The sequence below is a fragment of the Lycium ferocissimum genome, chromosome 6 (genome assembly GCF_029784015.1).
Source record: "Lycium ferocissimum isolate CSIRO_LF1 chromosome 6, AGI_CSIRO_Lferr_CH_V1, whole genome shotgun sequence".
Taxonomy (NCBI): Eukaryota; Viridiplantae; Streptophyta; class Magnoliopsida; order Solanales; family Solanaceae; genus Lycium; species Lycium ferocissimum.
This window is the reverse complement of record NC_081347.1, coordinates 60457982-60475480: the sequence shown is the minus strand read 5'-3', so window position 1 is coordinate 60475480 and position 17499 is coordinate 60457982. Positions and strand designations below refer to the sequence as shown.

The window sequence follows — 17499 nt, the reverse complement described above, 5'->3', positions numbered from 1 at the left end:
TGCTCACCCCTACCTTCCAGGAGTTTGCGTGGGGAATGTGACTGGGGGGGTGAGTTCACTGCCTCCCCCTCTTTGCCAAGATTTTCCGGACGCTGCCAGTCATGTGACGCGTCGGCCTAGCGTGCAATGGCTACGAGCTCTTTTCCTTTCCTGTTCACCGTTGGTCAAACTATGGTTAATTTCAATGCTTGAACACATCTTTCATAGATACTTAGGTAATTTGCCAAGTTCCATTCATGTTTTAACTTCCACCTAGCTTGGGTTCGTCCTTAGCTCGGATTAATTAAACTACCTGTTTATTAAGTCCCTAACTAGCATTTAAAGTGCCCGAAGCTTTACATAAATGTTTAAATTTTATGTGCTGACAATGTTCAAGCTTTTTCATACCGTCTGGTAAAACTGATCTACGACAGTAAATAACTCTTCATATCAAACGTGATATGGTAATCTAAAAAATGGAATAAAACCTATTATAAGATTAAATTGCACTCATGCTATTAATGTACTTATTCCATCTCATATTAGTTGTCACATTTCCCTTTTATTGCACGTCCCTTAAGAAATCAGAAATAAAAAGTTTTTTTATCCTATTTTATTCTTGTCTCTTTCCAATAAATTGCACATTAATACATTTTTTTTATCAAGGTTACTAAAAATACTTATCCCAACGGTACGTAGTTTTTAAATCCAAATATAAAAGGATGTCGGACAACCTACTAACTGTAGTTGATTGCCGTTGTTAAATGACTTGTGAGCTAACTTGCTTGAACACGATTAGTAGCACTAGGAGTAGTCAAACAAAACAATTGATTTCTTCATTGAAAGTGTGTCTGAAAATGCTTACAAGTACTTTTTTCAAGAATTATTGCAACCTTTTCCTACTTTCAAGTCTCTTTATGGCATGGCTTAAGATAAGGAGAAGAAAATTTAAAGATGTTGCGACAGGAAAACATCCTTTTTCTGGATTTGATGGCAAAAGAAAGCAACAATCTGATGGCATGCAAAGAAAAATGGGGTTGTTAAATCACTTTTACTATTATGGATTTATGTATAGTCGGGCCTCTCTATAACAGACATCCTTATTATAATATTTACTACATTCGAATTTCTTTGGGACGATTTTAATGTTATGTTATACTATGTTCTCTATAACAAAATTTTATTATAGCAGACAAAAAGTTTCTAGTAAACAACGTCATTACAGAGAGATTTGACTGCATCAATAACAATGGAAAAGCATGATATGTCCAAAAAAGTTGAGAGCCTTCCTCCTAATAAGTCAGCGATAAGATTCTTGTATTCTCTTTTCCTGTTCTCTCTGAGTACTTTTTTCCTTCCTCATGACAGCCAAAAGTTGTCACTAATTGATTTTAATTAAACCTCGTAAGAGAATCCTAAGCTTCTAGGATAGCTACAAGCACTTAGGAAACAACTTTAATTAGTACTTAATTAATTAGTCTATCATGAGTAAAAATTATTGAAAAGGTTTTTGCTTGTAGATGCCATTCCAAATTGGTTATTATAAATTCGAAGAAAAATATATACTAGTACTCGTTTATATTAAACTGAGAAATTTAATTATAAACATCATAATAAGTGAAAACAGATATCACGTAATCATGACTAATGGTAAAAATTTATATGCAAAACACGTCTTACATTTACTTGCTTAGTGTAACCACAGGTGATCATATGGCTGTGAATTGTTTAATCATCAGTTAGTTTGCTTATTTATTGTTCCAGTTCAACTTATTGTAAATTTTCTTTTACTTGGAGGATTGTTCATTTTGGTGTAGGATTTCGACTATATATGGGCTGTACATTTTTTTACAAAATAAATAAGAAATAAAATCATTAGATTGTATACGATTTCTATAGTATAATTAGGTATAACATATTTCCTTTGTATATAAGATTCTCATAGCATAGGAGTGTAAGTGTTTGATTTTCAAATATTGGGAGTATATTTATAACTAAATAATTATATTTGTTTAGAATTAATTTCCACAGACCACAGCATAGGAGGTCTAAGTAGTCAATTCTGAAATGTAAAAGGTATACCTATAACTTAGTCATATTATAAGAATATTTAATATTGTAAATTACCCTAAGCTTTTTTCAAATAATATCATTAAATCAATCAAGTCTTAGAATTCTAACGTTTAATCACTTTGCTACTTTACGTAGGTTTGTCGAAGTTGTGCAAGATTCGTCTTAGACAAGTCCATTCTTGACTTGAAAAAAGAGAGCAAAGTGATAAAATAAAATTAAAAAGAGAACAAGATAGTAGCATGCGCCCATTTATTTGGAAATTTTGAGTTTGAAGTGTCAATGCTTTACTTATGGAGCCAGATTTGTCAATTCTGGCCAAACTTGAGAATTTAAAATATTTTATTTGGTGGTGGTTGAATTTTTTTGAAATTTATCAATGTCGAATGGTCGTTCTTGTTGAACATGTAATCTTCTCATGCCAAAAATAAAAATGTTAAATGTATAGAAAAAGTAGGATATTGAAGTAGATGTTCGGAAAGAATACTTAGCTTGGTTCGAACTCAAAATGTGGTTTGTATTCAGTATTAAACAAGTGAAGCTCGTACAAACTCAAGCTAGACTCTTATTATATTTGTGAGGGTTCAAGCTTGATATATCAATGATTTAAGCATTTGTTTAATTTTATACTTTAAGTAAAAAAAAATGCAGTTATATCCAGTTATTTATTAGGTAAAAGTAATTTAAGCTTCTGTTTTAGTTTCCAACATTACTATTATATATAAGAGGGAATGTGAGGACTTTTGTAGTCCTCACAATAATTTCCCAAATTTTTAAAAACTTTTTCATTAATTACTTTTATGTCCTAATTTTATTTATTTAAGTCAATTTTTTTTGTTTTTTGTTTTTAAAGTCTACTTTTCAAAAGCTATCGAGCTTGGGGACTTTTGTAGTCCTTACAATAATTTTCAAATTTTTTTAAAACTTTTTAATTAATTACTTTTAGGTCCTAATCTTATTTATTTATGTCAATTTTTTTGTTTTTGTTTTTGTTTTTGTTTTTAAAGTCTAATTTTCAAAAGCTATCGAACCTCCTACCTCATTTTTCACGTTCTTTGATTTTCTGATTGGTGCTTGATATCTGCATTTGAGCCCAATTAATCCAGATAATTCGCATCGCATCGCGCCTATTCGGGAGCGCTTCCTCTAAAGATTTTTTTCCATGTCCATGTTCGAACCCCTAATCCCTAATTAAGAGAGGAAAGCTAGCTCCATCTTGCACAAGTTAAATTATGTATTTGTCTTAAAAGTTCATTAACTATGTATAGATTATTTATTTAGAACTAAATAACTTGAAAATTAGGATACATAAGTTATAATTTCATCAAAATGGAAGTTAAAATATTAAAGGAGTGGAATGAAAATTTTGCTTTTATATAACTACCCACTTGTGGGACTACAATGGGTATATGGTTGTTGTTGTTGTACACTTGTACTAACACAAATTATATTTCTTTAGTTAAAATATCTGCTTTTATATCTTGAGTAAGCCCGGGCCTCACATAACTAGTGTGTTTATAATAACAAAGTTGGAAGTCTCTAAATATTTAGAAAAACAATTAAGTAAGTTAAGATGCTACTTCCATGCTCTCTCAGAAAAATGTGTATGTAACATCAAATTAAGATGAAAATGTTGAACTTAGTGTGTGTTCCTTTTTAGATACTACATTTTTTAATTAGACCACTTGAAAGGTCTAAAAAATAGAGCAATTCAATTAACAAAGCATTTCACATTCATGCAGAATCTAGATAAAAATTGTCGCATCCCATAAAACGTAATATAGATAATCTATTTCGAAGCAAGTAATAGCGACTAAATTATCCAAAATCACCCCTAATAATGCAATACACAACTAGACTTGACCTCAAATGATGGAATTATGATAAGCTATGAATCTATTCTAGTTTGATTCTCTTTATTTGAATGACTTTGGAGTGTGGAAATTAATAGGAACTATGGACTCCATGATAAAGTAATGATAGAAGACACATTGGCCCCATTACTTTAAAACTTGAAAAGCCGAAGAGGCTATTTTGAATTGTAATGTAAACACATCACTATTTTTTCTCCATTATATATGCTTAGTGCTCCACTTCATTATATGAAATTTGACCCTAGGCCCTAGCCACCTGCTCCTACTACATTTTGACCCTCTTTTTGACATCATTATTGCGACCATTGTGCATCATAAAGTGAAAACTAAGTTTTATATATAATATAAACGGAAATAAATCAACTTTTGACTTTTTCTTCTTTTTATATTCACGCAGGTAACATAAAAATGAAAATGATGACTACAGCGCACAGAAAAAAAATAAAAAGATACTATAAATATACGTCAATTCTAAATAAGTTGGGGCCAGCTATATGAATCTTCACTTTTAAATTTAAACTTATTTTATATTATTACCATACTAAATAAAATAAAGTGAAAAGTAAGTTTTATATAAATAATAATAATAATAATAATAATTTAAAAAATAGGGTTAAATAAATACAAAAGTGCTCTCTCTAACAGCTTAAGCTTTTAGATGAAATGGTCACACTTTAACATGATACAAAAGCAAGTAGAGGTCATAGATTGAATCTCACCGGCACTGGATTTATAACTCGACTTGTGGCTATTTTTTACTACAAATCAAACTATTCTTTTGAGAAAAACTCAACCCCGATATATTAATAATTTTCTTGCAACATTTGATTTTGCCTATCCATCACACATTTTTATTTTCTGCGTTAGTTATAGTAACTAAAACCAGATTTATTTATTTTTTAAAAATTAAAGAAATCGACTAACATTTTTTTTCACAACAGAGAAATTGATTGTAATGGGAAAAGATCTTAAGAAAAGCTTTTTGACTATAGTGAAGTGAGTGAATAATAGAGCAATCATAACATAAGAGGAAAGATAGGAAATGCTAGAATTAGTAGTCATATAAAGTTGCCAACAAAAAGAAGACAAAACTAGACTCTTGTATGGACGCAACGTCTGCAGCATTATGGCAAAAAGTATAAAGTCAAAACTAACATATCAAAAATGAATTCATTAGTGGATCAGTGAAAATGTTGGATATTCAAAATTCAAATGAATGCTTTTTATTTGTCAATTTTTTAGCGAAAGAGGGAAATACGTTACACAAAAGTGTTCAGCTAGTAAATGAGTTGTAATAATCTAGCTACAAGAAAATAGGAAGAAAAATCTACAAGATTAATCGAGTTATTTCGGCTATCTAGAAAATATTTATTTGGTCGAGGATCTCCGATCACATCCTAAAATGAACTTGCACTAACCTGTATAACAATATAAGTATGAAGGCATAATAATGTTAGGGTGGATTGGGTCGATTTTGGCCAGGTTGAGATGAGTTGAGGTAATGACTCGCCCAAAAGTTACTTGGATTAAAATGAGTTGGGCTAGAACGACCTAAAAAGTGAGTCATAACTCAACTCGCCCAATTATTACTAAGTTCTAATTTATTTATTATTTTATAAGTATCTAATAAAAAACTCTTTATCATCGCGATATATAACATATCAAATATATATCTTTTAAAAATATTTTGATAAGGTTACTCATGGGTCAAGTTAAGCTATGTATCAACTGATACGCGGGATCGATTCCCACTGGACTTCTATTAAGTTTTCACAACAAAAAGTGCTTTAAAAAAGCTACGTATCGGCCCAATTTTTAAATGAGCTTAATTGGGCGCGTCAAGATTGACTGACCGAATAAATAGGCAGATCCATCACCCACCCAAATTTAAACGAGTTGAACGAGTTGTGTTTTCATGAGCTAATGTTATCACCTCTACTTATAACCCAATATATGATATTAATAATAATATCGACAAACCAATATCCTCTTATATTTTTAAACATCCTAAGCTCCTCCTATTTTTATACCATTAAAGATGATTAATTTTATAAAAGATAAAAGCAATAGATAACAATTCATTAAAATTTTATCTTTATGAGATCGTCAATACAATAACGAGGCCATCTTTAGAGTTGATTTTTTTTTTCTTTGGTCCCATGTGCTATTTTATGAAAACTATAAAATGAGTCGTCTCACATTTCTAAATTTCTTCGAAAAAGATAAAATCTGTAAATAACTATTTATTAAATTTTATCTTTATAAGATCGTCAATACAATAAGGATGTCATCTTTAGAGTTGGTTTTTCTTGTCTTCCGTGTGCTATTTTGTGAAAACTATAAAATGAGTCATCACATATTTGTAATTTTCTTCTGCTAATTGTTTATTTATAAAGAAAAAAATCAATGGTTAGATAATCAAGGACCTAATAGACGCCTAATGTCTCGTAGGAAAAATACAAAAACATATCCAAATTAAAAGTGCAAAATCCAAATATAACGAAGTGTGCAGAGATTTTTGTCTAGAGATAAGTGGACATATAGCGGCGCATGAGGCCTCGCGGCCCTCATTCGTATAAATTCCGGCGTTCACATTTTGAGCCGTTTTTAGCACATGTCCACTCGGATAAATGTGTGCACATACACTTTGAACTCTGTAATATTGCCACACTAACAAAACAAAATGAAAATGTGACCATTAAGGGTGATTTGGTTCACATCTAGTTGTTCAAGCATTGGTTCATTCGCACGAATGCCCCTATTTGGGATGGTCTTTAATTTTGCCCTTCATCATTTTGGCACGGTATAATTTAGATTTCGCTCGGCATAGTTTAGTTTAACTTCGACATATGTATCATAACATCCACGTAAATTATGTCGGACAAGGTAAATCTTTCAACAATCAACATAATCTGAAAAATACTACAGAACTCATACCGCATAACTTAATTCCTATATAATTTATGCCAAATGAGACAAAAGTTTAGTTTCCGAAGATAAAAATATTATAGAAATTATGTCTTGCGAAGTAGATCTGGATATTTTCACTAACTAAGTAGCTGGGCCAAAAATTTAGGAACCACATATATAAGGGCCAAAAATTAAAGACCAATCCATTTAAAGGACAATCCGTGCAAAAAAAATGAGAGGATTATATCATAAATTATTTAGGGAAAAGGACACACAGTGGCCTTTCGGCCCAAAGTAATCTCACTTTTGGGCCTAATACCGCGAACTAGCCTTTCGACCCAAAGTAATCCCACGCGCTAGCCAGCCCAGCAGCCCAAACACATTTTTAGTCGCGACAAAAGATAAAAAGAGTCGCCACTAAGGCTTGCTACAGAAAAATCAGACTTTTTAGTGGCAACTAAACATCAAAAAGTCACCACTAAAGGTCAAAATTCATATTGAGCTTTCGAGAAATATTTCAAAACATGTATAATATGTGTATACTTATACAAAGGATTGAGCTTTCAAGAAATATCCCAAAACATGTATAATATGTATATATTTATACGCTGATTGAACCTTTAAGAAATATCCAAAACATGTATAATATGTGTATAATTTGTAAGTATACATTGATTATACATTTATTATACACATATTATACATGTTGTGGAATATAATCAATGTTGTATAGAATATGTATCACTACTGTATATGTATGATACATTTTTTATATGTATGATACACTTTCTATACAAGAATGATACAGTTTATATACATATGCTGGAATTATATATACACCTTCTACACAAGAATGATACAGTTTATATACACTTTATATACAAGAATGATACATTTTATATACTGTATATGTATGATACACTTTCTATAGAAGAATGATACAGTTTATACATAAATTATACAAAAACGATACATTTTCTATACTTATGTATGGAATATATATAATATGTGAATCATTAGTGTATGATCAATGTATAATGTACATAGTAATGTATAATATACGTATGATTAGTGAGTATACGTTGATGATACATTTATTATACACAAATTACACAACAATGATATAAACTTATGATACATTTTCTATACATATACGGTAGAGATACGTATTCTATACAAAAATTATACTTTTTTTTATATGTATGATACATTTTCTGTACATATTGATACATTTTCTGTACATATTTGATGTTTAGTGGCGACTAAAGTGCCACAATAAGTCATTTTTTTTGCAACGAACTTTTAGTGACTACTTTTAGTGGCGACCAAAGTCGCCACAAAAGGCTTTTTTTTGGTACTAAATTGGCTGGGCGGGCTACAAATTGGGTTTGAGGAAACTTGGGCCATTGGGTGGGATTACCTTCACCCGGTCCATAATTTCTGTCTTTTTCCCAATTATTTAGGGAGTTTTACACTCTATGCCAATTAGGGCAAAATAATTATCCATTTAGCCCATGTTTAATTTTTTACGCTAGTTAGCCCTTCATCAGTCAGCACTCTTCAATTTCCACTCCTTTCTGACGGTGGTGTCATTTGGCATTGGTGTCAATGTTACCCATGTTTATCCTTCATAATTCATAGCATTTCCTTCTTTATTTCCTCCCACCGTGTGGAAAGAGTTACGGATTTTTTTTTTGTGCATTGTGATTTTGTGAGTGGCTGAAATTTTTTGTATAATAATGTAAAAGAGTGTATAACACCTCTTATATATTATTATACACTTTTATACGGTGTAAAAGTATGTATAAACTCCTCTTATATATAAACACCTTTTGTATAAGTTTGTATAATATTGTATACTAGTGTAAAAGTGTATATAAACACCTCTTATACATTATTATACGCTTTTGTACAAGGTGGATACATTATTTATAGTAGGTATATAAAGTTGTATATTTATGTATAATGGTATATACCATAAAAAGTTAACTATGCGGATGTAAATTAAAAATATGGTTACGTGGATGTAATTTCTGATGCTGGATAGTACATTATTGAAATTTTCCCAATTATTTATTGAATAATTAATACATAGTATTTATACGGTGAATTATAATATAAAATTAATATGCCATTAATAGTATCACAAACCAAACCTATTGTAAGACCCCGAAAATTTCTGAAGATCATAAGTAATACGGAATAGTAGTTTATACGCTCAATTGATGGTTAAAGAGAAGAGACTTCAAGGAGTCTAAAATTAACCCCAACAAATATTGTACTATCCATTAAACAAGGGTAGACGTGTAAGTGGACTGGCCCTCATTTATCCAAGTGGTGCACTTATCTTTTGGATCTCTAAAAGATTAAAGATGTTAGCCTGAATTAGAGAATCGGCTAAGATACCAATTGTTAGATCTCAAATTTACTTGACATAGCTTACATTATTACCTATTTATGGAACATAACTAAACTTTACAATAATTATATTTAGTAGCTAAAATATGACATATTTACTTCCTATAGCTATCACATTTTTACCACTCATCTGATAACTTTCCACACCCGTAAATTTAAGCCAAAAAAAAAGTCCCTCTCTCCTATCCCCCTAAATACACGCCATTATGCCCAATATCCCTTAATTTCCTCCAATTTCAAATCAGTTTTACAATAGTTCATCTTCCTTATTTATCTCTAATTAACTACTCATTAATTTCAATCATAATTCAAATCTAATTCCCAAAAAAAATAAGATTCTATACTGATTTTTACGTTTCACCGTATATTTAACCTATATATTTATGTTGTATTTTCAGTATATTTAGTTCGTTTGTATTTTTTAGTTCAGTTATTACAGATCTATGACTTAACCAGATCTATATTTTATGTGCATTTTAATTATATTTTGTATTTTTTTTATTTTTTCACATGTTTCTTTAGTTAATTCGTGTTTATTGTTCTTCACCATAAATGTAATTTTTTGTAGTATATTTAACCATTTAAATACAGTCGAAATATACAGCAAATATAACTTAGATATATTCCATAAGTCCACTTTTAATGTACGAAGTGTGTTACGAAGTTAAAATTTCATCTAAATACACTCCCAATATATGTAAAATATATATGAAATATAGTTAACAGAAAACCGAATAAGTAGTATCTAACGGATCACCAAAATGCAACTAAAACATAGCCAAAATATATACGAAATACAACTATTAAAACGTAAATCCAAAACAAAAGGTCAAATCAGTTTATATAGAGTAGACTTTTCAAATCTTATTAAACCACCAATATAACATAACATCTTGTTAGCTGTTTGAATGAGATATGAGATCGATATGGAATGAGAGGATATTTGCGTGAATCAGGGAACATTAAAAACTGATTTTAATTTAAATTGGAATAGATTTTATTTCCATAAATATAACACTTTCAGTTTTCTCAGCGTGTGTATTTCCGTTATATTTATCCTATATTTAAGTCGACGCGTCTAATAGCTAAATATAGGGTCCTCCAGCTACGAATTGTAAATGTAGAACATGTAGTTATAGATTGTCAGAAGGAGCTAAAAGTAGTTGTTTGTGAAAATTTTACTTGTTAGTTTGGTACATCACTTAGAAATAAGTGGTGAACAGTGTCTTTATAATTTTTCGACCTATTAAAATTTTGCCTACTGAAATGATCATAAGTTTAAGTATTGAAACCTAGTTCTTATTACCGTTCTGATCAACTCTTGCAACAAGTAACATAATAAAAGTAAATAATACAGGACTTTTCAATAGAAAACCTCCTTGCTTAAGAAGTGTAAAAACCACAACCTACCTTAGGGATTTCTCTCAACAAACTTCACAAAAAATGATGAGCAGTTTCGCTTACAAAACTCTTTACGACAGATGAGACTAAATCCTAGTCACTCAATAACCTACTATCAAAAAAGACTTTAGCTACAACCTCCAAGCTAATCACTTAGCCCAAAAGTAAAAAGATCTCTCAGAAAAACCTCATAGTAATGCTTCTTGAATAAACTAACGATGTTACAACTCAAAACACCTACTATAAGATCTAGACATGTTAAAGAATTGAAAGTAACTTCACTTGTTTGATCTTGGTTCTTCAGTTCAATCTCTCGTTCAGAGGAATTGTTTCTTGCGTTTATGTTCTCTTAATGTGAGTGCGTGAAACTGCAAGAAGATAATCTCAACTAATATATAGGTATACGGTCAGCAAACATAGGTTTAGGCATAAACTATATCAAATATAAGATCTTCCATACCTAGAGAATAAAGGAAGAAGGAAGTATGTCACACACTTTCCATAAATTGATTTAGTGATGACTCTACTTGCTTACCAACTTGGACTCATTAATAACAATAAGGATCTACCAAGATTCTCTATATTATTTAGGAGGCTGATAGGTAAGATTCCAGAAATTTCGAAATATATCCCCCAAAAGTAAATCCCACTCTTGCTAGGATTAAGTTTCAGGTACTATACAAGAACCAACTAGCAGGACCAGGTCCTTTAGCTTGCATCAACCAACCAAGTTGTCATGTTTGTTGATCATAAAAATCATAACTCACCATAATTCAACACGTGTGTTTATAGGTGGTGGAGGTTATTGCAGCATTTAACATGAATAATCTTTTCCCGAATTTAACATGGAGGATACTGCTTTCAAATATTACATCCTGAATGGGTTATTCATACTAGGGGATTGTCAAGATTCAGAATCAAAGATGCCTTCATTACATATGTATCATCACAAATCTATGCTGTCACAGTTGGGCACAACTCACTAATTCAATCCCATTACAATCACAAAAGTAGTCTTCAAACGAATTGAAATCTCAATGTAGCACACTCCTCTTAATTTTAGTTGAGAAGAGAGTTAGCGCCAATTGCACGAAGCACCAGGTGAATCGGCAGGGAGAAATAGAAGTGGAGGAGAAACATATATAATTCATAAGTTCAGTTTATGTTATGGATACCTGCCATTTTTGACTTGGAATGAAAATAAACACATAATAACTTCAGCGTGGTTCATCAATTTACTGTGGGAATAGGTATAGAATGAAACAGGAGAAAGGAAAAGAACATTTCTGCTAAGTACAACCTAAAAACAACTTGTTTGATCACTTTGTCTCCACTTTATTTCTTATAAAGAGCATAAGAGAAAGAAAGGGATGAAAGTGGCACTAGTGCTTTTCAAGATGTCTTTAAGATAATGATAACCACATACATGAAAGACAGGATAAATTCATCCCATTTTCTATTAGAACACAAAATTAGGCATTACACAAGGTAAAGAAGAAAGAATTAACAGGAGCGCCATACAACAGATGTTCGGAAAGATATTCTTGAGTTACTGAGTGATGCTTGATGGTATGTACACAACTATCACACATTCAACCAGGGAAACTTAAGCTTCGGGACATAGTAACTGCATCTGATTCATAACTGTGAGCCTTTAGGACCCTCCCTCTTATGGGCTGCTTTTTTAAGTTAGTCCTAGCTCGTCGAGGTGTATTCCGTGCTTGTTTCTCATACCTGAATACAGAACAAAAACATGCAGTAACAGGGCTACCAAACAACAAATGGACATTATTAAGTAGTCATTTATGGACTATTATAACACCAAGAAAGAGACTTGTACTTACAGCCGAGCCTTCTTTTTTTCTTTGTGCATTGCTAATAGATTCTCTTTACTGTCAATCTGTGAATTACATGAAACCTCCTGCTCGTTGGCAGTGGGTGAATCCACGTACTCATTACCACTGCTTTCACTGCTCAGCCTCGATGCAGAGAAGGACAACGATGAAAAGTTTGTTCTAATTGGCGGAGGACAATCCTTGATTGTGGGAATGTGCTCACCGTGGCCTTGGCCAAAGTGAGTTGACTGTCCTGTATGGGCCGATGAAGCTATTGATATGTCCTGTCATCAGTAAAAACAACTTCTAATAACATGATTAAAATTTCACCACATTTCAAGGGAAAATAGATGTTAAACAAGGTCTTCCGGTTGGTTCAGACTCTGCACCCCAAAATGTGACTTAATAGCCTGTTTGGCCAAGCTTCCAAAATCTGCCTATTTTGAAAAGTGCTTTTTATCATAAGTGTTTTCCGGAAAAGTACCTTTGGACGGTAGCAGTTTGTGTTCGGCTAACCAATTCGGAAAGCACTTTTACCAATATTAGAGCATTACTTTGTGCTTAACAAATGTTCCAAAAGTGCTTTTGGGGAAAAGCTAGTATTTTTTTTAGCTTCTGAAAAACAGCTTCTGCTATTGCTCAAAAGCACTTATTTTTCTCTAAAAGCTTGGCCAAACACCTCAACTTTCTAAAATAAGCACATTTGACTTCCCAGAAGCTTTGTCAAACAGGCTATCAGAGTTTTTGCAATATTAAGTTTTGTGCTTATGCAAACTTTCGAAAAGGAAGCGGTACAAATTTCCCTCTCATCGAAGACAAATAATTTATATCCCCTCTTTAATGATGGAGATGCTTAAGCAAGAATTTCCTTCTAGGCTTAATTAGCACATTGGAGAAAAATGTGAGAAAGCCACTGGAACAATTGTTTTACGAGTCTCCATTATAAAAAGCATTAGATTGTCCGGTAGAGACACAAACTTGTTGTCTAAAGCTAAAATTATTTACCATTCGGGATAGAACAATATTTGATGATGAAAAAATGACAATTTCAAATTGGACATTTGAGTTCCATGTGAATGATTTACAAGAAAACCAGATGTTACCGCAAATGAGAACAAATAATACTCGAGATACTGTAAGCATAACAATCTGAGACAAAATTATGCAGACCTTAACCCTCTTGACATAGCTGTAATCTGATCTATCAATCGGTGAATCGTTATTCATATATGAGCATGTCATATCCTCCTTGAGCAGTGTGTTATTCAGATCCTGCTCCTCACCGAAGAGTTCTTCAAAGTTTTGGAAGGTCAAATCAACATCAGGCATATTGGAATTGTCGAAACATTCTAGTTCAGCATAAGCTCCTAGGTCTTGCAAATTTTGAGGCCAAAGCTGCAGAATTCATATAATGATCAAGCTAATAGTTTATAGATAAACTCATTAACCATATTGCATCTTAGTTCTAATCTTTCACCAATTTGCATGTCGAAAATCACAATGGAGAATAGTAGTAAAGATTATCTCTACCACTAAACTCCTATAACAGTGCATGTCGAACAATCATAAGGGAAAGAGGAGAAGAAATAGACAAATAGCAGTTTAGCCTTTCTAAGGGTTTCATTCTAAAGTACTCAACTTCAATGTGAAGATTGATCACAGTCCATGGTGCTACCAAAGTGAATTTATATATTATACTACTAGACTTCAGCCTATATTCTTTAATGTTACTTGTAACTAGTGAAATTACAGTAATTTGATATAAAGAAAATATATCAAGGCCAAAGTATGTCATAATTTTATGTCATTTGGAATTACTAGAGATGTAAAACTTCATATTTAGGGAAAGGAGTCAAGTCAATAGAAAAAAGATAAATGGAAATCGGTCGAGTAAACTAGGAAAGAAGTTTTACTTGTGTTATGGAACAATATACACATTTTTCTACGCTATATCTTCCAATAACCTGACATGCTCTTATATTTGCTGCAGCTGAGCAAAATGGAACCTTTTGTTGAGGAACCAAATTATCTTAGTATAGGTCCAATCCTAGGGAAGCATCTAATTTAAACATATTATCCTAGCTCAAGAAGCTTTTAGAAATTCTTGTTACTTTCCCGATTTGGGGTGAGGCATGATTTGTTATCAGCCATGAGTGTTTCATGGAACATGCAAATAAAACTTTAAATGTGTGAAGTGGGATAAGGGAGAGAATGACAGAGAGTGGCAGCAGACCTGACTACTCTGAACCGGACTTTTACATTCCCAGAACGAATCTCCATCAGGCAACGATAATGGAAAAGATTCAGCAACTGAACTCTCATGAGTACTGCCCCAATCCTGAAGTTCAGGGCCAAGATCAAGTGACTTCTGCAAGCGATCAAATTTGTTATGCATATCCCACGATGCACCATTTTTCAGTGAAGAAAGATTATTTTTACTTTCTCCATTTGTTAAATTGTTAGTGCCCTCAGTAAGCTGAAGTCTTTCCAAGTCAAGAATCTGCTGTAAAATGAGAGAAGTGTTCTCCCGCCGTTTACGCAAGCAAAACGCCTAAAGCAATAAAGCAAGTGACCATAGAGGTAAGTATGCCATAGATGACTTTGATAGAACATAAAAAAGAACCTGATATACTTGAAACCATGATTTCAACAAAATTATCTATGAAGAAAGTAGAAGGACTTTATTATTTAATTTGACCTTATTAACCATTGGCTATTCAGCGACGGATTAGCAACAGATTATCAGAAAATTCTGTTAGCGACGAAATTCCAGCTTTTCTTGGTAGTGTAAATATTCATGACTAAGCCAAAATCTGAACAAATCTCTATATTAAGTATGCCTATTCACAACTATCCCGGATGCAATTCTCCAGAAATCATCAATTTTCTATCGGATATTCTAGTCAAAAGAAAAAAAAATGATGTAAAATTTTTAATATGTCAAGTCAAGATTTCAGGAAAAAGCAGCATAGCCATAGGCATTTGGTTGCTACTCCCTGTGTCCCAACTTATATGAAGGTGTTTGACTGGGCATGAAGTTTAAGAATGAAAGAAAAACTTGTGACACTTGTGATCCAAAATAAGCCATAGATTTCTGTGTATCATCTCATGAAGGGTAAAATGGGAAGTCTAAAGTTAAATTGTTACTAATTATAGAGGCGTTATTCTCTTTAATCTGACTAAAAAGGAAAGAGCGTCACATAAATTGGGACGGAGGGAGTACTATCTACCTTAGTGTAGTTACTAGTTGATCCCACTTCTGATTTTGCTGAGCCTCCAGCTGACGAGTGAGACCGTTTAACAAATTTTGGAGTGACCTTAGCTCCATTTACTTTTCCATTCGCTGTTGAGATGAACTGATCTGGTGGAGTATTTTCCAAATCTTTCAAGCCAAAACCCCATAATGCTGCCAAATCTTTTGCAGAAGGAGACCCCATATAACTAGTGATCACTTTTCTCTGGTGTTGAGAAGAGAGATCATCATGATGGCGGCGGTCACAGTCACGACACATGAACATTTGATGATCTGAACATTGAATATAAGCTAAATTGAATCCACAGGGCTCACAGACAAGGGTACGAGGATGCCGGTTAGAGAGGGCATTAGCTGAATGAACCTTAGCATCACAGGAAAGGCAAAGGTGTGCTGCATCTGCCTCACAATACACCACTGGCTTCAATAACATGCAAAATTCACATGTTTTCTCCATTTCCATCTTTACAAATCAGCACGACCCTCAAAATATTTGTTCTGCACATCTAGATCTTTATCAGGAAAATTTCTTCTAAAACCTCCTAAAGTAAAACGGATAAATTTCAGTTCATAATACGATGCTTTTGTGCTAGATCTCTATCAGGAAATTTCTTAGAATCACTGCAGAATTCAGGGGCAGATCCAGAGAGTAACCTGCGGTTTTACGGAAAACGAGTAGCTAGAGCCCGCATATGTATTAAAATATTACTAATTATCTATAAATATTTGATTGTGAACCAAATTATTGGTCATTGTAGGAACCATGAACTTCAACAAATAACAATTGTACAAAGAAATCAATGCAAGAACATAAGCTAAATGTTGGATTAGTTGTCTGTTCCTATCAACAAAACATTCCCAGTGATGAATGGAAATCCCTAATATGTCCAAGTATACCAAACCCCTAGAGAGACTTGTACCTAATTCCCTTGGCCAGAATCCGGTAGTGGAATACCGCATTATGCATAATCAAACAATTCACACTTTCACAAAGCACCAATCAGCAACCCCTTTATAGATAATCAAATTATTCACTCTCCAGTAGGCTATTATCCTAATAAACATTACAAAAGATTTCAAGGCCTCCTCAATGAAACTAACAAGAAGCACTAGTAAAGCAAGAACAAAATTCCAGTATATGTTAGCCAAACCAGTACACTTAATAGTAACATCAATTGTTTCTTGAATGCAATTTCCTAGCCCAATTATTGCCTAGACACTAAATTTCTACTAATCATGGTACTTAGAAACAAATTTAAGTAAAGTAAATATAACCTGTGATTGTTTGCAAGAAGTCAAATTTCTTGATTCAGCAATAAAAATAAATTAGAAAATTGTTTTAGAAAGAGAGAAAAAAGGGACTTAAGGGTAAGGGGGTACATGGAGGAGAGTCACAAGAATATGTATCTTATCATCCATGATCATATTTGGACTTCTCATGATGTACACTTTTCATTATGTTATTCTCGTTATCTACTTTTCTCTCACTAAGCCAAGAAAGACAAAAGTGGCATTTAACTTTTTGGTATGACGTGGCATTTTTGTGGATGTGTTTATCTGAGGTGGAACAATACTTCAGCTAACAAGTGGGACCCAAAAGTGTTATCTAGTAGAGTTTGCATGTGAAGTGGAGTGATCCAATAGCTGGTAGATAAAGCGAATAGAAAGCTGCCACGTTAGGAGTAACAGATCAGATATGACTGCTTACAGTGGAGAAATGTGACCGTACGAATCAGAATCACATAGAATTTAGAATTTA

General features: G+C 32.6%; 1 protein-coding gene across 6 annotated transcripts; it reads right to left on the bottom strand.

Annotated features, from left to right (window-relative positions):
• Nucleotides 1–12076: 12076 nt before the first annotated feature.
• LOC132059929 (putative zinc finger protein At1g68190) lies at nt 12077–17215 on the bottom strand. 6 transcript variants are annotated; one of them, XM_059452773.1, is made up of 6 exons: nt 17121–17215; nt 15718–16252; nt 14721–15038; nt 13658–13882; nt 12497–12771; nt 12077–12386 (listed from the first exon to the last, which is right to left on the bottom strand). In XM_059452773.1, exons 2-6 carry the CDS (start codon nt 16201–16203, stop codon nt 12245–12247), a joined length of 1446 nt encoding a protein of 481 aa, XP_059308756.1. In that variant the 5' UTR covers nt 16204–16252; nt 17121–17215; the 3' UTR covers nt 12077–12244. The 6 variants fall into 6 exon arrangements, with proteins under 6 accessions (XP_059308756.1, XP_059308755.1, XP_059308753.1 ...); XM_059452772.1 differs by having other exon boundaries at nt 15718–16282; nt 17016–17208; XM_059452770.1 differs by having other exon boundaries at nt 15718–16279; nt 17016–17208.
• Between the last annotated feature and the right edge of the window lie 284 nt (nt 17216–17499).